The sequence below is a fragment of the Ursus arctos genome, unplaced genomic scaffold (genome assembly GCF_023065955.2).
Source record: "Ursus arctos isolate Adak ecotype North America unplaced genomic scaffold, UrsArc2.0 scaffold_19, whole genome shotgun sequence".
Classification (NCBI taxonomy): domain Eukaryota; kingdom Metazoa; phylum Chordata; class Mammalia; order Carnivora; family Ursidae; genus Ursus; species Ursus arctos.
The window spans coordinates 50,517,939-50,544,750 of NW_026622863.1; the positions used below are offsets into that span (position 1 = coordinate 50,517,939).

The 26,812-nt window shown below is 42.8% G+C and overlaps 2 protein-coding genes across 2 annotated transcripts in view; both read right to left on the reverse strand.

Moving 5' to 3' along the window:
* Positions 1-7,933, reverse strand: LOC113243196 (orphan sodium- and chloride-dependent neurotransmitter transporter NTT5-like). Its single transcript, XM_048224004.2, has 5 exons — positions 7,637-7,933; positions 7,073-7,199; positions 6,743-6,921; positions 4,827-5,068; positions 1-316 (listed from the first exon to the last, which is right to left on the reverse strand). Exons 2-5 carry the CDS (start codon positions 7,185-7,187, stop codon positions 55-57), a joined length of 798 nt encoding a protein of 265 aa, XP_048079961.2. The 5' UTR covers positions 7,188-7,199; positions 7,637-7,933; the 3' UTR covers positions 1-54.
* The window catches only part of LOC113243195 (orphan sodium- and chloride-dependent neurotransmitter transporter NTT5-like), a 26,079-nt gene continuing 6,453 nt past the window's right edge, over positions 7,187-26,812 (reverse strand). Inside the window, exons 10-13 of the mRNA XM_048224005.1 lie at positions 26,555-26,749; positions 7,637-7,784; positions 7,250-7,460; positions 7,187-7,199 (exon numbers count right to left, since the gene is read on the reverse strand). Of these exons, the coding sequence (XP_048079962.1) occupies positions 7,187-7,199; positions 7,250-7,460; positions 7,637-7,784; positions 26,555-26,749 (567 nt within the window). The remainder of the gene's footprint in view (positions 7,200-7,249; positions 7,461-7,636; positions 7,785-26,554; positions 26,750-26,812) is intronic.

The following is a 26,812-nucleotide window of genomic DNA, read 5'->3' on the forward strand; positions in this document are numbered from 1 at the left end:
GACCCTGGTACGTACACAATGGTGGTGGAGACATGACTGTAACTGCTGCCTGCCTCAGATGACCCATGGGTGGCCCCCAGAGTCCTCTGGGGGCCTTTGGGAAGCACCCTCCTGCCCCCACAAACACACCTTTTCCTTCTGTGTCTTGATGCTGCAGGATGGGGAGAAGTGGATGACCTGGTACTGGAGGTGTTGAGGGAGATTGCTGATCCACTCTAGGTAGTCGAGGGCGGGCAGGAGTAGGATGTCTTCTGGGGGCTTGGCATCCTGAGGCAGCACGCCCTTTTTTATCAGGTTCATCAGATTTGAGACGTTCCTGAATGGGAAGCAGAGGCAAGGGAAGGTGGTGACCAGGCTGGCCCCCCTGCTCTCCACAAACCAGCACAGCTGGGGACTGGAGAGGAAAGTGAGAGGCCGAGGGGAGTGCAGCTGAGTAACAAGGACCACTGGACGCGGCCTGGAAGCTCATCACATGGGCTTGGCGTGAATTGCCCCGGGGATTCCACCTAAGGGGCAGAAGATTCTATATTTGTAGTAGCTAGGATTCCTATGCGTTATAGGTTAAACAGTCCCCCTGCCCCTGGCTAAATTCATATGTTCAAGTCCTAAGCCCTTGCTACCTCAGAACGTGAAATTATTTGGAAATACGGTTGTTAAAGAGGTGATTAAAGATGGCCCCTGATCCAATATGACTGGTGTCCTTATAAAAAGGGAAATTTGGACACCCACACACAGGGAGAACCCCATGTGAGGACAACAGCAGACACCTACAAGCCAAGGAACACCAAAGATCACCAGCAAACCACCAGAAGAGGCATGGGACAGATTCTCCCCCATCACCTCAGGAACAACCAACTCGGCCAACACATTGATCTCAGACTTCCGCCTCAGAGCTGCGAGAGGATAGATTTTTGTTTTGGCCATGTAGTCCGTGAGACTTTGTGATGGCAGCCCTGGGAACGAACACACTCAGAATCGTCTCTCTTTTTGGACATCGGATCATTCTCCTCAATCAGTAGAGCAGTCTGTTTAAACTTTTCCCTCCTTCAAGTCTGAATTTCACTCTTTCCTTCACGCCTACAGCTATTCACTTTCATGTGCTTGACTAATAACATTAAATACGGGTATTTCTTTAAAAAAAAAGAAATATATGGTTTTATAAAGATTTTATTTATTTATTTATTTATTTGACACATAGAGAGCACAGGCAGGGGGAGTGGCAGGCAGAGGGAGGGGAGAAGCAGGCTCCCTGCTGACCAGGGAGCCCAAGGCGGGACTCGATCCCAGGACCCTCGGATCATGACCTGAGCTGAAGGCAGACGCTCAACCAAATGAGCCACCCAGATGTCCCAAGAAATATATGTTTTGTGTGTCATCACTTGAATGTCATTGTGTTTTGTTTTCCTGTTTCTTACTTTTCTTCCCTCAGTTTTTCTGGCAATATCTCTACATTGCTGAGTGTATGTCTGGTTTGTTGTTCCTGACTGCTGCCCTCTGCTGCATTTGCAACCCACATTTTATACTCTATTCCCCAAATAATGACCCCACTTCCTGTGATTACAAACACTGCCACAATAACCATCCCTTAGCAGGGCTTGTGTGAGGACTTCTCTAGGATACACACTTGGGAATGGGGATCACTGGGTCATAAATACTGTGCTTGCTTAATTTAAGGAAATGCTAACAGATCCTCAGGTGTCTTCTATCCTCCTGATTAGAAAACTCTGATAATCCATACCTCCACATTTCCTTACCTAAAGAGAAAGTAACCTATAGTCTTGCTACTCTAGCTAGAAGCTCCATGTAGGGGCAGCGATACCTGGGAATTTGCTAGAAATGCAGAATCTCGGGTGCGTCCCAGACTTCCTGACTGATCTAATGCTGATTCATAATGTCCGCTGCAGTTGGAGAAGCTCCATATAATGAAGGGCAAGGGGCTCATGTGGCAGCTCTTCGAGGGCCGCACTAATATGACAGCCACTAGGCACATACGGCCATGTCAACTACTGTTAATTAAAATTATATAAAATGAGGACACCTGGGTGGCTCAGCCGGTTAAGCATCTGCCTTCGGCTCAGGTCATGACCCTGGGATCCTGGGATCGAGCCCTGCATCAGGCTCCCTGCTCAGTGGGGAGTCTGCTTCTCCCTTTACCCCCTCCCCTGCTCGTGACCTCTTTCTCTCTCACGCTCTCGCTCTCTCTCTCAATGATATAAAACGAAAAATTCAGTTCCTTGGTCGCATTTGCATTATTTGGCCACATTCACCACATTTCGAATGCTCTAGCTACTTGTAGCTGGTGTCTACGATATTGGATAGCGCAGGTATAGAAGGTTTCTGGCATCACAAAGAGTTCTACTGGACAGTGCTGCCTGAGGAGCTAATGCTTCTCGTTGGAATCAACCAGGAGCTTTTTAAAAAACAAACTCAGTTTTTATTGAGCTATAATTTAGAGACAATAAAAAGCACAGATATTAAATGTACATGTCAGTGAGCATTGACAAGTGACCCAATCAAGATATAGAGTATTTCTGGGGCGCCTGGGTGGCACAGCGGTTAAGCGTCTGCCTTCGGCTCAGGGCATGATCCCGGCGTTACGGGATTAAGTCCCACATCAGGCTCTTCCGCTGTGAGCCTGCTTCTTCCTCTCCCACTCCCCCTGCTTGTGTTCCCTCTCTCGCTGGCTGTCTCTCTCTGTCGAATAAATAAATAAAATCTTAAAAAAAAAAAAAGATATAGAGTATTTCCATCACTCCACAGAATTACTTTGGGCCCCTTTCCAGGGCGCACCCTCCATTCCAGAGGCCACTATGGATTTCCGTCACTACACATTCATTTTGCCTCTTCTAGATTTTGTATAGATTCATACAGTGTGTAGTCTTTTACGTCTGGCTTGTTACATTCAATATAATGTCTGAAATTCATCCGTGTTGGTGCATGTATCAACAGCTCATTCATTTTTATTGGTAGATAGTACTCCATTGGTTGAGTGAATATACTAAGATTTGTTACCTCTCACCTCCCGACAGATACTTGGGTTGCTTGGAATTTTGGCCATTACAAATAAAGCTGAAAGCAAGATTTCCTGCCCTAATTCTCTCTCCTCTCCTCTCCTTCTGCAGCTCCAATTATACATCTATCAGTCCTCTAGGTCACGGAGGCTCTTCTCCGGTTCTCATTCTTCTTGTCCTCTCTGTGCTTCACTTTGCAGAACTTCCATCTACCCTGTCCTCAAATGAACTGATCCTTTATTCTTCTGGTTCCAATCTAAACTAAATACATCCAGTGAAACTTTGTCTTCATCTACTTTTTGAGTTCTAGAATTTCCATGTGGTCATTTTTTAGATTTTCTGTATCTTCCCTAAAATATCTCCATGGCTTCCATTTTATTCATCTTTTCTCTTAAATTCCTTAACATAACTTATAATGGTTGTTTTAAAGTTCTTGTCTGCTAATTCTAATGTCTGGATGATCTTCGGGTCTTCTTTTTTCTCTTGGTGATGGATTATATTTTCCTGGGTTTTGGAATGTTCTGAGGGTTTTTAATTCCATGTTGGACATTGCATAGAGAACAACAAAGGAGGAAGGTATGTTATTTGTTTTATTTTGTGTAGTCTCAATACATTTAAGCCTCTTATTCCAACAGGCAGCTAGAGTGAGGGCTATTTAGAGTTTTCTAAGCACTGAGGCGAGCTGGGGGTGGGGGGCAGTTTTAATTAGTTGAGTTTTTTTCTCAGCCTTTAAATGGGATTAAAGAGGGCTCACTTTGCCCTCGAGCCATGCCCCCAACTTTCTGCACAACCCGCTCCCCCCAGCGAGGACTAATTTCTTTGACGTCATTATTTTGGTTGGAGTGGGTTGGATTGTAGCTGTGGGTGTTTTTGGCTTGTCTTTGTATTCAGCTCCAGTGGGGCCACAAATCTGAGCACCGTGAGACCACGTCTCCATTGCAGCTTCTGCCACTTCTCCAAAACAATTCCTAGGAATCGAGAGGAAAACTGTTGGGTCGAGCAGTTTATTTCTTTGCTGGGGGCTTGTTGTGATTCCAACACCTACCGGCAGTCCATACTGTGATTAAATGCCTGCATGGTTTCTTCTTATCTGTGCAAAGTCTCCCCATCCATGGCAGGCCTATGCCCCCAGCCACGTGCTCCCAGGTCAGGCGCTTACCCAGGTATAAAGGCATTCATGGCTCTTTGCTCACATGATGAACTCATCAAGGCTTCTTTGTGTCCACTGCTCTTCAGTAATGTTACAGGAAAGTATTAGTTTTATTTTTTCCATTTTTAAAATTGCTGTACCAAGGAAGCATGGATTTTTGCAGCCTTCAAAATCTTAACTGGAAGAGAAACTCCACCTTGGAGATTTTTAAAAAATCCCAGCACCTAAATGCACACCAGATCAAGTAAATCAGAATCTCTGGAAGTAAGACTCAGGTGTGTGAATGTTTTCTAAGGCTCCCCAAATGATTCCAACACGCAGCCTAGGCCAGTAACCTCTGATTGTGGCTCAGAATGCTGTAACAACTCCTTTGTGAGTTAAATAATTGATTTTGAAATCTTCTTTACATCATTTGCAATTTATGGAAGCCTTCAGACAGTCTTGTCTCTGGGACTATTTTCTTATCTATGAAGTGGAGGCTATTAGAATATTATGATTTGGGAGTTTTCTCTGAGAATGTGATATTACTACAACTATTATGATTGTCGTTGTTATCACTATTATTGGAGAGAGACGTCTGAGTCTGAAGGCCCACGAGGCTGGGGGATTGCTAAGGTACAGGGAAGGAGACCTCTTGTTGGACCTGCAAGGATATAATTACTCACTTCTCAACACAGGTGGGGCCACTGGTGGTAGTCCAGAACCCCAGCACTATAAAGATGATGGATGTGACCAGCAATGAAGTCCCCAGGTTGACCAGGGCCACCAAGGAGGCCACCTGGATATAGTTGTCTTCTCCAGCCTTGTAGGAGGAGAAGTTGATGGTGGTGCCCATGCCTAGGCCCAAGGAATAGAGCACATGGCCTCCTGCCTGACGCCACAGGTCCAGGGAGGCCCAGGCTGAGAGCTGTGGATGGGGATGAGAGAGAGACATTTAGGGGTGAGCTTGAGAGTGGACCCATCGGTGATCTGGAAGAGGGATGAACTGGGGTGAAGAGCAGAGGAATGAGGGGCAGGCTGGAGGCAGAAAGGAAGATGTCGGAGAAGGAGAGTCAGAGAAGGACTGGGAAGTTGGGGGAGGCAGATGGTTTGGAGTCCCCAGAACCTCACCTCTGTGGTCACCATACGTCTGAGGCTGGTGATTGCGCCCTCCAAGAAGAGACCTCGGATGAGGAAGCAGAGGAGGAGGATGCAGGGGAGGAATACTGTGAAAATCAGGATCTGGCCAGGTGGGTCAGGACAGAAACCAGAAGTCAGGAGGAGTGGGGAGGAGGGGGAGGCAGAGGCAAGCATTAACAGGGAACACAGGTCAGCAGGAGTAGAGAGATGGGGATGAGTTGGGTTAAAGTGGCCTGGGTGGGGGGCGCCTGGGTGGCACAGTGGTTAAGCGTCTGCCTTCGGCTCAGGGCGTGATCCCGGCGTTATGGGATCGAGCCCCACATCAGGCTCTTCTGCTATGAGCCTGCTTCTTCCTCTCCCACTCCCCCTGCTTGTGTTCCCTCTCTCGCTGGCTGTCTCTATCTCTGTCGAATAAATAAATAAAATCTTAAAAAAAAATAAATAAAGTGGCCTGGGTGGAACATGAGGGAGCTGTAGGAGGATTATTCTAGGGAGACAACAATGTTGTTTGGGGGGAACATCCACCAATAAGCTGCTCAGAGGTGAGGGGTGAGACCCCAAGTAAAGATGGTTTTTAAATGGTAGGGCAGTTGGACATTATTAATTCATAGGCCTGGGTTTTATGGTCTGTGCATGAGTTAAGGCTGTATGGAACAACATCATGAAGGGGGAGGAACAGCAACTGAGAAGAGACTTTGGGAGGAAGTAACACGGTCAATAGGAATTTTAAAGTATTTCTGGTTCTTTTTGCTCTGGGATAGGAGGACAAGCCTCCCTCTTTCAGTGTGCCCCTACTACTAAGCTTTTAGTATAATCTGCTTTTGTGTAAGTGGTTTATCTTGGAGGCTGTGGAGAGATGGTGAGGTGGGCCTCTAGGGACGCATAGGGTGATTGCGTGAGTAGATGCAGGGGCCAGAAGTTGCAGGTAAAGTTAACCAAAATGACCTGACACACACACACTTGTAAGGAGAATAGGATCCAGGTGCCGGGGGCAGGGACTGGAAGTATGGATTGGGATAAAATAAATGGGAAACTCTGGAGAGGAATCAGTGGCAGTCAGTTCTTTCAGGGATTAACGGGCGCCGTCAACATGTAGGCAGGTGCAGGAGGCAAGGCTTGGGAGAGAGGCTGTGGTCTGCCCTAGAAAGTCTCCACTGCTGTCACTTGGGGGTGAGGGATGGTGAAGAGGGTGCTGCGTCAATACAAGGCCCTCATTGCTGCCATGGGTGGGAGGGGAGCAGTTCCTTGTGACAGTGGTTGACGCCACAGCCTGGGGAGATTATAGCACCTTCCTCAGGACCCCTGGATGGCGGAGCCTGTCCTCTAGCAGTGGGAGAGGGTCACAGGGATTAGAGAAGAGAGGTCAGTAGGAAGGAGTGGGATGGTGTCGGGCGGGACGCCTGAGAATATTTGGATTTGCGAACACGAAGGGGGAGAGGGGTCCGTGGTCGGGGTGGCTTACCGTCATTGAAGTCTTTAGCTTTGTGATCATGGTTAAGAAGAGGAGGCACCAGGCTGCGAAGATGCCCAGGGTGAGGTGCAGGACGAGGTCCTCGACCCCTTCCTCAATGTGGCCTGAGGCACTCAGGGTGGTGTGGTACCAGAAGTACTGGTGGCTCACAGTCCGAAGGCAAGCGAGGTCTGGGGGGGACGCAGGTGCTTAGGCACCACCTCCCGTGGTGTCTTGCCCCTGCTCTTTGCTTCCTCTCCTTGGGCTCTCACTCCCTGTCTCTTGCTCCTTGGTGCCCTTGCCTCCCGTGGCCCTGCTGGCCTTCTCCCTCCCTCTCCTCACCAGTGACATTGATGGTCTTCACCAGCGGGCACTGGTTCCAGGGCAGGGAGTTATCAAAGGAGTTGCCCAGGTAGGAAATGCTCCAGGTGATGATGACGCTGTTATGCAAGCTCATCAGGATGCACACCTACGGGGACACGGGGGGCCTGAGGGGCAGGACGGACAGAGACGGGGGACCTGGAGGCCACAGGGTTGAGTCGGGATGCCTCTTGGCTGGGCCCTTCATTCACCAATATGCTAGCGTATCCTATGCCGCCCAGCCAGGGGATGAGCTGCTTCCAGACCCGGATGTTGTTCACACGCAGCCAATGCCCCATGATCATCTCCATGTACAAGAGGGGAATCCCGAACAAGAGGAGCATGAAGAAGTACATCAGGATAAAGCTGCCTGAAGAAGGGGGCCAGGAGCTGTGCTCAGGCAGCCAGGAGTCCTGGCCCCCCTCCTCTTCACCCCCTACAAGTCTGGGTAAACCTCCAGTTCTCTCCTCCCCCAGGACCCAGGAGTCTGGGCTCCAAGCCTTAACGCTCCTTCCTGAAACTCAGGATCCAGGCCCCTGGCCTTACCTCCTCCGTTCCGATGACACAGGTAGGGGAAACGCCATATGCTGCCTAGCCCAATGGAGAAGGCAACTTGCATCAAGATGTTCTTAGTTCTTTTAGTCTGAGCAAAGTAGTTTTGCGTCTTGGTGGCCAGAATCTCCTTGGCTGTGAGCTTCCAGGACGGGGAGGAGGAACTTCTGGGTTCTCTGGGAGTCTCTTCCTCTGATAGTTCTTCAAGGGACTCCATGACTTTCTTCTTACAGGCCAAATAACTCCTGAGGGTATCTTGGGGTCACCAAGAAGAGCAGACTTTAAGGGCTATGTCTCAGATACCAGCCTGTAAAAGTTCACGACAGCAGGGTTTTAGAGCAAACAAAGGGCCAGAATTGAACTTCTGGTTTAATTCAACCCTTCTCACTGGTTGAACTTTGGGCAAATAACTTCATCTCTCTGAAACTCAGGTTAGTGGCTTTTTTTTTTCTCATCTTACAAGCATAGATGAATTTCAAAATATTTAATAACTGTTACAGTGTGAGCACCAATCAGAATGAATGAGCCATAACCGCTAGAGGGTCAGCTTAACATTAGCCCCATCGGCCGTGTCTGACAGAATTAAAAATGATGTAATGGGAGTGCCAAGAACACAGAAAACACTCCGGCACTCAGGGTCCTTTCCCTTCTCCTTCTGGTCTACCTGGCCCAGCTAATGCACACGGAGCTCTGGGCCAGCGGTTCTCAAACCTGTCTATCACAACCATGGAGCTCTCAAAACACACAGACCCCTGCCGTTCAATCTGCCAGCCTCACTCTTCCAGGCTCTGATTCAGTGGCTCTAAGGTGGGTCTAGAGGATTGGTAGAATTCAAAAGCTTCCTTGGGGTTCCATTTCTGGAAAGGCAGCATGAGGGCTCTGTGAACCCATTCCCTAGTGAAACAAGCACAACTTGTGACCATTGCAAAGACAGAAACGTTTAAGGTCTCTGGAAATTGTCCTAAGGGCATGCAGCCAATGAAGAAATATTTATTCAAGAAAATCTCATAAAACTCACTAAGAATAGTGAGAGTCGGTGGCATTGGACGCACAGCCTGCTCCCTCCCTCCTCACTCCTGGCTTCATGCTATGGAAACTGCACAGGGTTCCCTCTCTCCCCAGATCCCACTCAGAGGCTAAGGCATCTTCCCAGGAGGGGCAGACCACCAGCATTTTGCATTCCTTTTTAGTGACAACGTGTTGCAGATACTAAATTCCAGACAAGTGTGGTATAAGTAAAGGTCAGGAGCCCCCTTCTTCCACTCTGCCCTCGTTTCTGGCATGGCATACTGGAAATACTGGGGCCCTGGTCTCCCCCAACCCCAGCTCACTGGTGAGATAGAGGTTATATGCTAGGAGGGGCAAGTCAGTAAGACCGGAGGCTAATGCTCCACATTGCATCTGCTCTGAAAGCACTCAGAGATCAGCAAGCCACTGTTCCGTCCAGCTCTGAAGATCTTGTCCTGGGAGAGAGACAGGCCTTCAGAACACAGGAGCCCAGAAGCGCTTCCCAGAACTGACTTTATTTGAAACAGAGTGTGAGGACACTCAAAATCAGTGGACGTTTTGTGGGTAGCAATTAAGAGGAGGTTGGTAACTTCATGAAGATATAAGGTAAACTTCATGAAGATATAAGGTAAATGGTAATAGACTAGACAGAACCAAGGAAAGAGACAGGTAAGAAGATCCCTTCTGGGGTCAGAACAAACCTCAAACACTGAGTTCAAAAACTACTCCCGGAAAGGAGCCCAAATTTAATTGGATTAGATTGTGGAACAATTTGTGCATCAGACCATTGTCAAAAACAACAGAGCAGGGGGCGCCTGGGTGGCACAGCGGTTAAGCGTCTGCCTTAGGCTCAGGGCGTGATCCCGGCATTGTGGGATCGAGCCCCACATCAGGCTCCTCTGCTATGAGCCTGCTTCTTCCTCTCCCACTTCCCCTGCTTGTGTTCCCTCTCTCGCTGGCTGTCTCTCTCTCTGTCGAATAAATAAATAAAAAATCTTAAAAAAACAAACAAACAAACAACAACAACAGAGCAATTGGCTGGAAATTCAGGAGTCCTAAAAATGAAGATGCGATAAAGACAAAGAATTTTGTCTCCAGAAGCCCTGCACCACGGGAAATACTACAGTGGATTCCTCTGTGAGAGGGGACATTCTCTTAGATGGAAGGTCGGATGTGCAGAAAGAAATCAAGAGTAATGAAAATGTAAATGTGTGGATGAAATTGAGACTGCACAAAAACAGTAACATCTTACTTGGTTTTAATTAAGTGAAGAATAAGAAATATCAAAGATTAGGAGGGTGGCAAATGGAATTGAACTGTTGTTAAGTACTTTGTGTTGTCTAGGAAGAAGATAAAAGTACTGACGGTGGGGATGCAAGCCCCTGCAGACCCAATTTAGACATAGGGCTCTGAGCAGCTTCTGACCAGAGTCACAGGGCCCCTAGCTACTGTTAAAGGAGCTTATAAAATTGCCTCAGGAAATACCAGCAAGTTGCCTCTTGATAAGCCTGTGGGATGCTGTTCTGCCTAAGATAACAAATCTAACCTGCAGTGTTTGCAAGAAAACACAATAATTTGCAGCTTAGCAGTAGCCACAGGATGTAGAACTTCTGCCTTTGTACTCTAGAGATGACGTCACTAATGCAGTCTGCCCAGGGTGGTTTCCAGTTCCGGGGCCCTGAAGCAGAGCGACAGCTGCACAACAGCTACACTGAAATCAGACAGGAACATGCCAGAAGGGACGGGATGGTCAAGAAAGGGAATAGAGCTGACCCAATCTTGAATTACTCAGCATGATCCAAGACCCTTACCCTGAATTTCCACCTTTTAAAAACCCCTGCTTGCAAGCCATTGGGGAGTTTGGGACTTTGCACCATTAGCTCCTGATTCTCCTGGGTGGCACCACACCAGTAAATCTCTCCTCACTGCAAAAGCTTGGTGCCAGTTTTTATTGGCTTGCTTCGCATCAGGTCGGCAAACTCTCATGTGGTCTGCTCACAGTACCAATAAACATTGTTTGATACAATGTATGCATATTTACTATCTAGGGGAACAATTAGAAGTATAATTTCTAAGCTATAAGAGAGAAAAAATAGACTAATAAAAACAAGCAATGCAGGGGCGCCTGGGTGGCACAGCGGTTAGGCGTCTGCCTTCGGCTCAGGGCGTGATCCTGGCGTTATGGGATCGAGCCCCACATCAGGCTCCTCCGCTATGAGCCTGCTTCTTCCTCTCCCACTCCCCCTGCTTGTGTTCCCTCTCTCGCTGGCTGTCTCTATCTCTGTCAAATAAATAAATCTTAAAAAAACAAAATAAGCAATGCATGAAGAATGCAAGAAGAGGAGAAAAAGTAATATAGAGTCGATAGGACAGGTACAAAATACCTCATTAAATGGTAGATTTAAACCTAAACATATCAGGATTTGTGTTAAATGTAAATGGACTGAATGTTCCAGTTAAAAGATGAGTTTTCAGAATTAATAAAAAACTGAAATCGGACTAAATGCTGTTTACAAGAGACATCTAAAATTAAGAATTTGGAATAGTTAAAAGTAAAGAGCATGAAAAATAGTATTCCATGAAAACCCAACCCAAAAGAAAGCTTGTATAGCTTTATTAATATATAATATTTACACATTAAATTATAATATTAATGTTTATATATACCTAATATTTATAAATATATTAACATGTTTTAAAGTGCCTATGTTTGGATATTAAAAACTACATTTTAAAATAACCAATGGTTAAAGAATTGATTATAATGGACAGACTTTGAACAGAATGATAATGAAAATACTACATATGAACACATGGTGGGGGGGGCGCCTGGCTGGCTCAGTTGGTGGCGTGAGCAACTCGTGATCTGGCGTCATGAATTCGAGGCCCCACATTGGGTGTAAAGATTGCTAAAAAAAAAAAATAAATAAACAAATAAACTAAAAAAAAAAAAAAAGGATGCAGCTAAAGCCAAATATTAGAATATTAAAAAACATGAAAATTAATAAGCTAAGATTCCTTCCCTGGAAATTAGAAAATAATAGCAAAATAAACCCGAAAAGGAAGAAGGCAGGGAATAATAAAGTCAACAGGAGAAATTAATAAGATGGAGGACAACATACAATAGAGAAGATCAACAAAATCAAAGCTGGTTGTTTTTTTCTTTTTTTAAGATTTAATTTATTTGAGAGAGAGAGAGAGTATGTGAGCAGAGGGAAGGGCAGAGGGAGGCAGAGAATCTCAAGCAGACTCTGTGCTGAGCACAAAGCCCGATGTGGGGCTCGATCCCATAACCCTGAGATCATGACCTGAGCTGAAACCAAGAGTCGGAGGCTTAACTGACTGAGGTTAAGCAGGCACCCCAAAGGTTGGTTCTTTAAAGAGAGAAACAAATTTGATAAAAATCTCTAATAAGACTTGCCAAGAAATAAAGAGAGAAAGCACAAACAACCAGGGTTGGAATAAAAAGGCAGCATCATTATAAATCCTATAGTTATTGAAAATATAATCAAACACTACAATAAAGAATTTTATGCCTGTAAGTTTTGGGAAAAATAATACTCAAAAATACTTAAAAATAATACTTATGGAAGAAGAAATAGAATTTCTGAATTGTTCTATAAATTCTTTCATTTTTATTTAAAAAAATATTTAGTTATTGGGGCGCCTGGGTGGCTCAGTCGTTAAGCGTCTGCCTTCAACTCAGGGCGTGATCCCAGCGTTCTGGGATCAAGCCCCACATCAGGCTCCTCCAATGGGAGTCTGCTTCTTCCTCTCCCACTCCCCCTGCTTGTGTTCCCTCTCTCTCTGGCTGTCTCTATCTCTGTCAAATAAATAAATAAAATTAAAAAAAAATTTAGTTATTTAAGAAATCTTTCTGCCCAATGTGGGGCTCGAACTCACTACCCCAAGATCAATAGTTGCATGCTCCTCTGACTGAGCCAGCCAGGTGCCCCTGTTCTATAAATTTTTAATAAATTACTTCTGTAATTAGTTATTTTGCTCCAAAGAAAATTTCAGGACTGAATGATTTCACTGGTGAATTTTACTAAACATTTAAGAAATAAATACTTTGAATCTTGCATAAAATCTTCCAGAATAGAAAAAGTGGCGAGACCAGCATAACCTTACTACTAAAATCTGGCAAGGGAATAATGAAAAGGAAAATCACATATCAGTGTCAATCATGAACACCGATCCAAATGTCTCAAACAAAATACTGGCAAATCAAATCCATCAATGTATAAAAACAATGTTACATCACAACCGTGTTGAGTTTATTTCAATCACACAAGGGGTTTAGAAGTAAAAATCAATCAACGATAATATAATATAGGATAAAAATAATACAATCATCTCAATATTTGTATTGAATTATTTCAATATTGAAATATTTTATAAAACCCAATAACCATTTATTTAAGAAAATCCACCAAACCAGTTTGAGGAAACTAGGACTAGAAAGGAACATCCTTAATTCCATAGAGGTTATTTACAAAAAAGCTTACAGCACACACTGTACTTAAGGATAAAATGTTAAAGGCTTTTCCTTGGAGTTTGGGAATGAGACAAGGATGCGCACTCCAGTCCCTTCTAGTCAAACTGGATTTAAAGTTTAGGTTGATTGATGGCATTCATGGTTCCAAGTCTTCAATTTCTCCTACGCCCACCCCCTTTGCAATGTGATGCTGTGCTTCCTCTCACTAATGAGGCCATCATCTATTTTCCTACTCCTTGAATTGGGGCTGTTGTGCCTATTCAGAGCCTAGGCTGCAAAAGACCTTCCTTGTTGCTGCTTGATCTCTCACACTCTTGCCATCACCATGAGGATATATCTAGGCTAATTTGCTGGAAAACGAGACGTGTAAATCCGAGCTGAGCTGAATCGCTCCAGTGGTCCCAGCACGAGCTGGCCTAGATCAGTCAACAGCCAGCCAACTCCCTCACGTATTAGCTGAGCCCAGCCCAATGACTCTTTGAGGTATAATAATGACTCACGAGGTATAATCATAAATTCCCGTTGTCTTAAGTCACTACATTTTGAGATGGTTTGTTATACAGCATTTTGGTGGCAATAGATAATTGGTACAAAGTCCTAGCAAGTGCAGTAAGATGTTTTCAAGTGTAAAGTTTGGAAAAGAAGAAATAAAAATGTCACTATCTACAGATACAACTGTGCATGTAAAAAATAAAACAGAATCTCTAAATACATTTTTAGGACCAATAAGTGAGTTTAGCAAGGTGGCTAGAACCAGGGTTAATGGAATAGAATTAATAGCACTTCTAGATACTACCAAGAAATAAACAGGTAATGAAAAAAAATTTAAGGTAACGTTTATAATAACATCAAGATATTTCAAGTGTTTCAGAATAAATCTAACAAAAGAAAGATGAAACTTCTATGCCAAAACCTATAAAGGATTATTAAGAGAAGTAGAAGTGTTTTAAGAGAAGTAAAAGTTTTAAATAAATGGGGAGGTATTTCCTGTCAACTTAGAGTACTGTGGAAATGACGATGTTAAATAATTAGGATGGCCAACTGTACATTCATATGGAAACAGTGAAATTTGATCATTGTCCTACATCATACAAAAATTAATCCATGAGATTTAAAAAAGAAAGGTATATTCATAAAGTTTCTGAAGAGGTTAATATGAGGGAGTATCTTCATGATCTGCAAGTTAAGAAAGATTTCAGAAATGGGACTTAGAAAATACTAACCATAAAGGAAACAACAGGTAAACATTAGAATTCAGAACATCCGTTCATCAAAAGGCAGCATTAAAAATGTCAAAAGCCACAGAGTAGAAAAAATTTGCCACACAGATAGCTGATAGAGGTTTTTTAAAATCCAGAATCTATAAAAAGCTCCTACAAATTAATAAGAAAAATATAAATAACCCAGTCGAAAAATGTTCAGGAAACGTAAAGAGGCCTTTCACCAAAGTGGTTCTCCAAATGAACCTATGAACGTATGAAGGGTTCAAGCTATTTAAACAGAAGAGAAATGGTGAGTAAAGCTACACTGAGAGGCCACTCCATACCAGTCAGACTGGCTAGAATGAAAAGGCCAAGAACACCAAATATCGGCAGGAATGAGGAGCTGTGGGGAATATTATACACTGCTGGTGGGGACGGAAACTGCAAAGTTATTTTGAGAGATGGGCTGGCCATTTTCTATTAAGACTGAAGGTATACCTATCCCACGAACAGCAATTTCACTCCCAGGTATAATTGCAACAAAACGGTGTGTGCACGTGCAACAAAGCACACATACACGAATTTCCTTAACAGCACTCTTTGTAACGACCCCAAAAGGAAACAATCCAGAAGTCCAATACAGTAGTGCGCACACACACACACACACACACACACACACACACACACGTAGTGATATAACCAGTACATAAGAATACTACACAGCGAGGGAAAAAAATGAGCTAAAGCTACACTTAACAACATGGGTGGATTCCCAAAACTTAACATTCGGCCAAAGAAGCTATATCCTGACAAATACATATCATAGGACTCTGTTTATATCAAAGTCCAAAAAACAGGCAAAACTAAAGTGTTTAGGTTCACACATGGAGGTGGTAAAACCATAAATAAAAGCAAAGAAGGGATGATATTAAGTGTCAGAGTGGTGATTCCCTCCTGAGGGGCAGGAGGGATTGGTGTTTGGGAGAGGCAATGTTCTTTTTCTGACTAGGATGGTTGGGATATTTGCTTTATAATGAGTCATTCAGCTGAACATTTCAGTTTTGCAACACTTTTGTGAATATGTACAATATTCATAATAAAAAAGAAAGGTATATAGGTATTCAAGAACATAGCAAAGTATCCAAAACCCACTTCAAGGTGAAAAGTCACAGAATGTCATATGATACCATGTAAAAAAAAAAAAAATCCATATAAAGAAAATGACATATTTCTAAGTGTTCATACATAAGCATGTAAATGCATAAAGAACTCTTTCTGGGTGCTCCTTATCACCTACCACCCTCCCTCCTGCCCCTTCCCATCCTCCCTCACCCAGATAACTTCAGCTCATCAGTGGTGACTCCTCTCAGATCTAACTTCCTCCAGGAAGCCAACCTTGATCACTGTTGCCACTTCCCTGCTGCGTTGCCCGCTATGTAGTTGGAACTCCCCAGAGGTGTCTTGAGGTTTTAATACACCTTACACATAAAAACATCCTTTTGCATGTCTAGTCCAATGCCCCCAGTAACCCCTTCTGGGCATGTCCTGATTAAAATGCTTCCATAAACTTCTGAAATCTGGAAATGTTGCTACTTTGGTATTTGGATCCCATCTCCCAGGCTTTTTCTCTCACTAGAACAGCCTTTCTTTGTCAGGTACCCAGTTTCCAATTATGGGTTGGGAAATGTGTGGCCCCTCTCCCAGCCCACTGCCCAGACTCCAGCCAGAGGGGCAGTCAGTTACCCTGCCCTGCAAATGCCTTTCAGCTCCTATGTGGGCAGTACTGGCACCAGCATCAGCTTCTGTACCAAAGCAGCACACAGTCCAGCTCAGTTCAACCTGGTGACTTGAGAAGATGGCTCAGGGTTGATGCTATTTGTAAGGTAGGTCATTGGCCTCTTCTTAAGTTTTGAGGTTTTAGTTGCAAGCCTAGGTGCAAAGTCTACGTAATCTTAAAAGACCATGATTTAAAATGTTTGCTCTTTGGTCTTCCCCCCTTCCTTCCTTCCTTCCTTCCTTCCTTCCTTCCTTCCTTCCTTCCTTCCTTCCTTCCTTTTTTTCTGCTGGGATTCCCTTTAGGTTTTGGAAGGAGCCACAGCCAATTTTATAAATTGGGTATTACCATAGTACATGTATATATGAATATTTATACACATGTATTTCTTACAAACTGGATATTACTAATATATATTATGTACTGGATAATGTTAAATGCAACATATATATACCCTATGAACATATGTGTATGTATTACTTACAAATTGCAGATAATATTGGAGATTACATACATGTATATGTATCTCCACTATATCAAGAGTGTTTTCCTATGTGATATTCTTTAGAATATGATCTTTAATGTGTATTTAATATTCCAGCATCATTGTATAAACCTGACCAAGTCTATCATTTGCTCAAATCTTCCTAAGGGGACTCAGCCTTATTTAGGTTCACACACAGGGCCCTTCCTCAAGGGCAGCTCCTTCCCGATCCTCCCAAGTCACACCCTAACTGCAGTGGCAGCCACCTCGTCACCCTTGTCACCAAGGCTTTGTACCTGCAACTCACTCCACTGCCAATGCTCCTTCTGCCTTCACCCCCCAGAGGTGTCAGCCCAAGTGCAGCACTTGCCTGGGATTAATAGTCTCTGTCACCAGTCCAGCCCCGCCTGGGTATGTGCACTCAGTGTTTCTCGGCTTCCGGGCCCCCTGCTCTCTTTACTCTCCGCTGGGCTCTCAGAGAATCAAAGGAGCAACAACCTGTTTGAAGACCAGCTAAGAAACTCTTCGATCCAGATGGGAGAGTCCCAGGAGTCCACCTCTGGAGCCAGTCAGTGAAGGACGCACCTACAGCCTCCCAACCCTACAGACTCAGCTCAGGTGACCTGCTGGGGAAAGTTGGTGTCTCCAGGGCGGCCCATCGGTGACCTAAGTAAGGAGAGAGAGAAAGGGGGAGGAGAGGGGAGTGAGGAAGGGGCAAGATACGCCACCAGACTTCGGCTCTACCAGCGGGCGTTTACTATCCTGCCCCTCAGTGTCGGGGGTCCAACCCGCCCCTCCCAGACTCAGGGCATCCTGGATTCCTAAATTCCTGGAAAGAAAGGGAGATGGGAGGGGAGGCTCGGTGGTCTAGGTCCAAAGGTGGAGGGGGGTGGCTGGGGGTAACAGACGCCTGGCTCCCTGAGAGGTCGAGCTGGGGGCCAGGACCACTGCACCGCCCCTTTACCCGCCACTGACGCGCGAGTCTGGAGAAGACCGGTCGCTTCTGCGGGCGTGGCGGGGGGTGGGGGGTGGCCTGGGCGCGCGAGGAGGGTCCGAGGGTCTGTGGGAACCATCACTACTGGGGCCAGAGGCGATTTTAATATTTCACTGCAGGCAGAAGGCGATTTAGGCAATACACCCTGGAGATGCTCACACCTGAGCCCAGCCCCTAGGCGTGCGCACGTTCATCCATTCGTCTTGGCTTCCGACCCACAGCCCATAGACCACTGCCGGCGTCTTGGCCCCATCTTCTGCAGGGTGCCGCCTGCTCCGAGGTTCCCAAGCTCAGAAACCCGACCGTCTGCGTGCTTAAGTGTGAAGCAAGTACCGGTCAGTTCTCCCCACTCCGCCCGCATCCCTTACTCCTTGGAGCATCTTCTCTCCAAGTTTTTTCTTCCGGGAAGATCCCGGACCACCTGCCGGATTCGGTGGGCCGAGTGAGGTCACCGGTTGCCAAGCAGATTTAGTCTGGCTGGTAGACTTCATGGTTAACACATTTTGTGGACTGAGGGAACGGGAGAACCTAGAGAGGAACCCAGGGCGCCTGTTTCAGAGTTCATGCTCTTAGTCACTGTGCTATTCAACATATAGATTCAACGCAGTGAAAAGCTTCAATATTAAAACATGGTGGTTCTGGAGCAAACAAGTAAGTTGATGGCATAGAATACAAAGTCTAGAGGACCTGGCTACTGATGGAAATCAGGATGTGATAAAGTGGGATTTCAAATTGGTGGACAAAACATGAATTATTCAGTGATTGGGTTGAAAGAGTTGGCACCTGGGAAAGATTATGCTCCTTACATCACAATACATTTCAGATGGGTCAAGGATCACGATGTAAAAAATGAAAACATAATTCAGTAGGAATAAAGATGGGTGAACATTTCTATAATCTTGGCACTGGGAAGGGCTTTCAAAGACTAGCATAAAAACAAGAATCCATAAAGGAAAAGTTTGTTAAGTTCAACGATATAAAAACAAAATCTCTGTAGGGCAAAATAATAAGAAAATAAAACAAGTTAAAAGGCATCAAACTCATTAAAAAAGTCATGTATAACAAAGAGCTTAATTTCCCTAATATGCCAAGAATTTTTAAAATTACACAAAAGGATCAACAACCCAATAGACAAATGAGCATACAAAACGAACAGACAGTTTAAAAATAAAATATAGACTATCTTATGATCCAGAAACCCACCTCTGGGCATATATCCAAGGGAATGAAATCACTATCTCAATAAGAGATACCTGTACTCCTATGCTCATTGCAGCATTATTTGCAATAGCCAAGATATGGAGGCAGCCTAAGTGTGCATCTAATGGATGAATGAATAAAGAAAATGTTATATGTAGAATAATGGAATATCATTCAGCCGAGAGAAGGAAGGAAATCCTGCCATTTGTGACAACATAGATGGACCTTGAGGGCATTATGCTAAGTGAAATAAGTCAGAGAAAGATAAATACTGTATGATCTCACACATGGAATCTAAAAATGTTGAACTCATAGAAACAGAGTAGAATGGTGGTTACCAGACGCTGGGGAGTAGAGGAAATAGATGGTGGTAAAAGTGTACGAACGTCCAGTATACAACATGGCGACTACAACATACTGTATTACGTACTTGAAAATTGCTAAGAGAACAGATCATAAATGTTCCCACCACATAAAAAGAGGTAATTATGTGAGGTGATGAAATGTGTTAACTAACTCTATTGTGGTAATCATTTTGCAATAGACATGTATATCTAATCATGACATTATACATCTTAAACTTACACAATGTTATATGCCAATTATACCTCAATAAAGCTGAAAAAGTAAAGAACTGGCATATGAATAACAGTGGACCCCAAAGTAAAGAGAAAAGATGGAGAAGAGGCAAAAAATAAACTAATACTAGAAGTTAATGTCCTCCATTAAAGAAAAATCCATTTTTACAAATTTAAAGGCTTCACTGGGTTCCAGGCAGTTTTGATCAGGAAAAAAAAAAAAATATATATATATATATATATATATATATATAGGCAAATCCTGGTGAAATCTGTAAACTCCAGAAATTAAGAGAAAAATCTTACAGGCATCTAGACAGAAAAACAAGTTACAAAGGAAAAAGGATCAGATTAGCACTGGACTTCTCAGCTTTATCACCAGAAGGCCGAAGAGTATGAGATGACATCTACAGAGACAATAAAAGAAATTACAACCCAAGAATCCTTTATCCAGCCAAGATATGAACTGTCGGGGGGGGGGGGATCTGTTTTTTAACAAGCTCTCCAGATGATTCTTAGGCATACTAAAGTTTGAGAAGCATTGGCCTAAGTCACAGAAAAAGATGGAGAGCTCCTTATTTTACTTTATGAAGTAAAGCATCACTTTAATACTAAAATCTAAAAAAAATATAGTTGGGGAAAAATCATCTACAACGACTAGATGAACAAACTAAATAAATATTAGTAAATAGAATCCAGCAATTTATCAAAAGGATAATACATTATGACTAAGAAGGATTGATTCCACAGGACTGGTTCAATATCAAAAAATCAAGATGAAAACGCACGTGGCAAGATTCAGCCGCTCTATGAATATACTAAAAAATACGGAATTGTAGGCTTCAAATAGGTGGCATTGTGCAAAAAGAAAATGGTTGAACTGTATGGTGTATGGATTACATCTCAATAAAGCTGTTGTAGAAGGAAATAGGTCTCTGAACAAAAAGCTTGGCAGGCAAGGTAGAAAGCCAACGGAATTAATGATGGATTTTGGGTACTCTATAGACAGAGGGCGACAAGGGATATTGGAGCTTCCAACTCCTAGTTCACTTTACTGCTGAGAGGCGGAAGCTGGGAGGAGGAGCAGTGGGCGGGGCCGAGGAAGGAGGGAAGCCCAATGGGTGTCAACAAGTGGAACCACACCCTCAAAGTGACCAGCAATTTTTAACTCCTCCATAATTAACCTCCTATCAGCAAGAGTGGGTGAGGAAATCCAGAGAAAAAGGCCCCTTGTACAACAGTTCTTTTCTGATGAACCACCCCAAACTTCAAATTTCACACCCCATCCCACAACCCTCTCAAGGGAAACCCACTCGGAATTATTAGGCAATCAGAAATCTCAGATCTCCAGGCAGTAGCTATCACTTCTTTATGTTTATTCAAAATTTTCAAGGCTGAAAGTTGTTCACTCAATTCTCTTACTAACTTTTTGGAATCTCTCCTGCATTTGTAAAAACCAAATTTTTACTTTTTGAGACTCAGCTTTTGACTTTGCTGATCCTGTTTTCTTTTTTGGCGGGGCGGGGGGGGGGGGGGGCGCTGTTGGTGCTGAAACCTGGGAACGAAGATTCTATTTTCTTTTCTTTTTTTTTTTTTAAGATTTTATTTATTTATTTGACAGAGATAGAAACAGCCAGCGAGAGAGGGAACACAGGCAGGGGGAGTGGGAGAGGAAGAAGCAGGCTCATAGTGGAGGAGCCTGATGTGGGGCTCGATCCGATAGCGCCGGGATCACGCCCTGAGCCGAAGGCAGACGCTTAACGCTGTGCCACCCAGGCGCCCGGAAGATTCTATTTTCTATATCAGTAATTTCTGCTGGTTATTTTCTTCCTTTTACTTAATTTAAATTTATTGTTCTTTTTCTACATTAAATTGGATGTTTTAATCAATTTCAGCCTTCTTTTCGAATAATTTAAAATTAATTTACCAATTTAGTGTATCTGCTCCTCCCACTAAGACTCACACAATGCAGATTTCTCCTAAATGGAAAATAGGTTTGAATGCAGGACAGACCAAATACACACACACACGTACACTTAACCAATTTAGCTCCCTCCCATCTTTTTGACATGCAGTTCTTATCATTTACTTTTATGTAGTTTCTAATTTTTATTATGATGCAGTCCTTGACCCATGAATTTTTTAAAAAAAGACTTTGCTGGGTTTTTTTTTTTTTTTTAAGATTTTATTTGAGAGAGAGAGAGAGAGAAAATGGGGGGGGGGCATGAGGTGAGGGAGAAGCAGACTCCACACTGAGCAGGGAGCCCTGAGATCATGACCCCAGCCAGAGACAGATGTTTAACCAACTGAGCCACCCAAGCGCCCTGACCCATGAATTTTTTTTTATGTGAATTTCTTTTGTTGTATTTTCATTGTTCATATCTGACTTAGTTATATTGTAGTCACAGAACATGGTCCGCATAATGATTTGAAATTTGTTGCGGCTTATGCTATGGATTACTATGTGATCAATTTTATATTCTGTGTGCTTCAGAAGATATGTGTTCTCTAATTATTGAATACAGGGATAAACATATGTCCATTATGTCAAACTTGTTAACTGTGTTCAAATGTACATACTGCTTTTCTGCTAAAATTGTGTTATTTTTCCACAAAAATGTTGAATTTGTCAATTTCTCCTTATAGTTCCATCAGTTTTATACATTTGAAGCTATATTAGGTCATTGCAATTTGTAATCTTTGCATCCTTCTCATAAATGTAACCTTTTGGGGGCGCCTGGGTGGCTCAGTCGTTAAGCGTCTGCCTTCGGCTCAGGGCGTGATCCCGGCGTTCTGGGATCGAGCCCCACATCAGGCTCCTCCACTGGAAGCCTGCTTCTTCCTCTCCCACTCCCCCTGCTTCTGTTCCCTCTCTAGCTGTCTCTATCACTGTCAAATAAATAAATAAATCTTTTTAAAAAATGTAAACTTTTAACCTCTTTATCTCAAAAAATATTTTATTGCCATAATGATTTCGTCTTTTGGTTGGTATTTGGTGGGAATAGCTTCCTCCTTCCTTTTACTCTAAATCTTCCTGTGTCCTAATGTTATAGATGTGTCTCACATAAATGGCAGAGAGCTGGATTTAAAACAGTTCAGTCTTCAATATTTGTCTTTTAACTCGTATACTTAGTCCAGGGCGCCTGGGTGCCTCAGTCGTTAAGCATCTGCCTTTGGCTCAGGTTATGATCCCAGGGTCCTGGGATGGAGCCCCGCATCAGGCTCCCTGCTCAGTGGGAAGCCTGCTTCTCCCTCTCCCTCTCCCCCTGCTGTTGTTCTCTCTCTCGCTGTGTCTCTCTCTGTCCAATAAATAAATAAAATCTTAAAAAAAACTGATATAGTCTATTTGTAAATAATTGTAATTACTAGAATATGTGATTTATAATTTTTATCTTCTTCTTGTCCAACTTTTTTTACATTAATCTTTTATATTTTGTTTTGCATTCTTTTGGGTTGATTTTTCTTTGATTCTTTTTCCTCTGCTGATCTGTGAATGCAGCAGAAACCACTTGTGCTTTCTAATAACTGTGTTCTCTGCTCTTCCGGCCTTCTTGCTCTGGCCAGTGGAATATGGACAGAAGTCATGTACTCCACTTCTACATCTGGCCTGTAAAACTCATGCTCTTTCCCTATCCACCAGATCACTGGCAAAAACTCCAGAATCTAGAGAAGGGAAGAGCCCCAAGATGAAAGAAGTCTTGGTTCTTTAATGACTGAATGTGAAGCACTCTTACCCTTATTCCAGCCTATATTGTACTATATTCTGATGTAAGCAGGAAATAAAATCTGATTGTATGAAGTCACTGAGATTTTGTATTGAAACTCTTCGAGAGGCTATCATTATTTACCTTAACTAATACATAAATTATAGATGTTTTCTTTTTTAGTAGTTACTCTCGAAATTTTAACATGCATCCTTACCAAAATCTAAAGATCAATATTATATTTGTCATCCCGCTGAGAGGAATATTCTATCTCTAGCTACGTTCTACTGTTTCCAGTATTTTTGTTCTATGTCACTTCTTTAATCTTGCAAATTAACCATTGTTATTACTGCTTTATGAAGTCAGTGTGTGTTCACATTTACCCACATTACCATTATCTTGGCTTGGCATTTCTTCTGTCTCAGGTCTCAGATCTTCCTTCTCAGATCATTTTACTTTTCCTTGAAGCACATACCTTACCAAAGATTTGTGAGTGGAAAATTGTTTTGTTCACCTGAAAATATCTGTATTTTGCTTTGTTCTTGAAGAATAGTTTTTGCTGGATTTATAATTCTAAGTTGACAGTTATTTTCTCACTTCTTGGCAGATACTTTCCCACTACCTGGCTTCTCTTGCCATTGATAAGAAACCAGCTATGAAATGGTCATTCCTTTGTAAGTAATGTCTTTTCTGCCTCGCTGCTCTTTAGATCTATTTTTGGTGTGTTCCAGTTTCCTTTTATTTATCCTTCTTTGGATTTGTTGTGCTCCCTTGGTGCAAGTGTTTCTATCTTTCCTTGATTTTGGAAAATATTCAGCTTTTTTCTCTTTGCAAATTGCCTCTCCCCTATTCTTCCAATGACCTCTTTCTGGAGATCCTATTACACATATGTTGGACTTTCTCCCACTACCCTCCATGTCTTATCATCTCATATATTAAACATTTTAAAATTTTTAATTCAACTATAATTAACACAGTGTTTTGTTAGTTTCAGGTGTACAATATAATGATTCCAAAATTCTACCAGTGCTCATCAAGATGAGTGTAATGTTGGGGCCCCTGGGTGGTGCAGTCGGTTAAGCATCTGACTTGGTTTCGGCTCAGGTCATGATCTCAGGGTTGTGAGATCAAGCCCCAAGTTGGGCTCCACACTCAGTGCAGAGTCGGCTTGAGATTCTCTATCTCTGTCTCTCTTCCAGCTTGCTTTCTCCCTCTCTCAAATAAATAAATAAAATCTTTGAAAAAAGTTAAGTGTACTCTTGATCCCCTTTATTTCACCTCTCACCCCACTGACCTCCCCCCTGGCAACCACCGGTTTGTTCTCTGTTTTTAAGTCTGTTTTTTTTTTTTCTCTTTTTTGCTTGTTTGTTCATTTGTTTCTTAAATTTCACATATGGTTAATCTCATATTTTTAATACTGTAGTTTCACTGTGCTATATTATTGGTAATTCCTTTGATTTGTCTCTTCACAGTTTTCTAATTTGGTGTTTAACCCATCCATTGATGTTTTTAGTCTTTGTGATTTTTTTCATTTCTAAAAGTTCTTTTTGGTTCCTTTACAAATACCCTGGTTGTTTCTGAGTCTTTTGTAGCTTGCTCTTAATTTCAAGTCTCTTTTTGCCTTAATTTTTTAAAAAGATTTTATTTGTTTATTTGTCAGAGAGAGAGAGAGAGCACAAGCAGGGGGAGTGACAGGCAGAGGGAGAAGCAGGCTCCCCGACACAGGGCTCGATCCCAGAGCTCTGGAATCACGACCTGAGCTGAAGGCAGATGCTTAATGACTGAGCCACCCAGGCACCCCTGTCTTTAAATATACTAAGCATATTTTAGTTTATATTATGCACCTGATAATTTCAGTACATTAGGTCCTCGCAGCTGTCATTCTGCTACTTGTTGTTTCTGCTAATTCTCCCTTAGGGTACCTTTTGCCTTGCATGTTTTATGATTTATTTTTCTGAGCTCATGTTCATGGAATTCTATGAGGCTTGGTAGAGGTTATGTTTTCCCCAGAGATTATTCATATTTACTAATGACAGGTGCTGGGGGCAAGGTGTTATCCACCAAGCACCTTTTATATTAATCTCAATTTGGGTTTTTCAGACTATTCATGTTGTGTGAACCAAAATAACATGTGAGAGTAGGTTTGGGTTACCAATTCTAAAAAAAAAAAGAAAGAAAAAGAAAGAAAGAAAGAAAGAAAGAAAGAAAGAAAGAAAGAAAGAAAGAAAGAAAGAAAGAAAGAAGAAAAAAGACATTAGTTGCTTGCTATCAGAGACAGAACCAAGACATATACATTTTATTGCCATCTAACCCTTTCACAGAGGATATAACCCTTCAGCTTTCTATGTGTGTGGGGCTTTCTTTTCTTTCATGAATTCAAGGCTTTGTCTTCACCTAGATTTTAAACCCTAAATCACTAAGTTCCTAGAGTGGCAAATGTCCCAAAGCAGTTACTACCTTTAACACTTGCTGAATTCAGGCTTAGGTTTAATTTTTGGTCTCTTAAAGATTTCCCTTAATTTCTTCAAAGCTCATCTATGCATTTACAGAGAATTGTTGAAATATACTTTATGGTACATTTTAGATGTCTTATACTACGGTGTGTCTTGTTTGTCTTATTTTGTTGTCACCTTGCCCTAAATGAAGTATTCTTTGGGTCTTCAAACTGTGCAGTTAACCTCTACTCTCCCTTGTTCCCTGCCAAATATCCTTCCATCAGGCTCCTAGACAACCATAGTAAAAACATAAAATGTGTAAAGTTTTAAGTCCCTTGGTAGACTTGGTAAAGTAATCAACTTGGTAAAGTAATCAATTAGTCCAAGTATTTAAGAGATATATGAGGAAGTCACCAATTATTAACCGCTTTGCCATAATTAGTGAATCCACTGCCTTCTGAGAAAACTGTCTCTATCTGTTTAAGAAGGACCAGGCAGAGAGGGACTGGATTCTAGCATTTGAATTGAACAAAGGCAATGAAAGGCAAGAATGGGAGATGGGCATTTTTTTATGACAAAAGCAAAGTTCCAGCGATGTGGTTACCAGCACCATTTTTTACCTTAGTTTCATAGGGATCAGACCTGACACAGACCAATTCCAAGAGGAAAGCAGCCTGGGAGAAGTAGGATCAACCATCAACCAAATACTGGAAGTCAAAGAACACCATTATTATGTGTCTGGTGAGGGCAAGTATAGGAGATGCAGGGAATGGCTGCTGTGTTAACATCCATCTGGCCAGAAAAAAACTTTCCCAATCCAGGAAAACAAAATGTCTTGGGTCCAGTTACATTAGCGGGTGCTATTTTTACCTTTTCTAATGTCAAGTTGCCAGCCAGGGAGTTCCACTTTGAAAAAGAAGTGATGTTTTGCCAAATAAACCAAGTCTTTATTTCCAAGATGAATTACTCACATGGCAGAGAGGTTTTCCCCCATTATTTATCCATTGTATTAACCTTCTTTTGGCTTTTCCTCACCTGAAGCTGTGGATGGGACTTCGGTGAGTTCCCTTTAGCTTCAGGTTTGAAGATAACTGTGCCCCTACTGTGAATCATGGAGACTGTGAAATCCACACCAATGAGGTAGGCAGGGATAGGCAAGATGGTAATGACGATGAGGATGATGAGCAAGACTTTAGCCCATGATGGATAAATTCGGATTACCTCATTTGACTGTGGAGAAAGGGAAGGTTTAGAATACCCAGGTTCTCTGAAATGGAAGGCTATAGAGGTTGG

Coding starts and splice junctions, on each gene's coding strand:
- LOC113243196 (XM_048224004.2), bottom strand. CDS start 7,187: ATGAGCTTGCATAACAGCGTCATCATCACCTGGAGCATTTCCTACCTG. Junction 6,922..7,072: donor GAAGACCATCAATGTCACTG/GTGAGGAGAGGG, acceptor CGTCCCCCCCAG/ACCTCGCTTGCCTTCGGACT. Junction 5,069..6,742: donor AGCTAAAGACTTCAATGACG/GTAAGCCACCCC, acceptor CCCCATCCACAG/CTCTCAGCCTGGGCCTCCCT.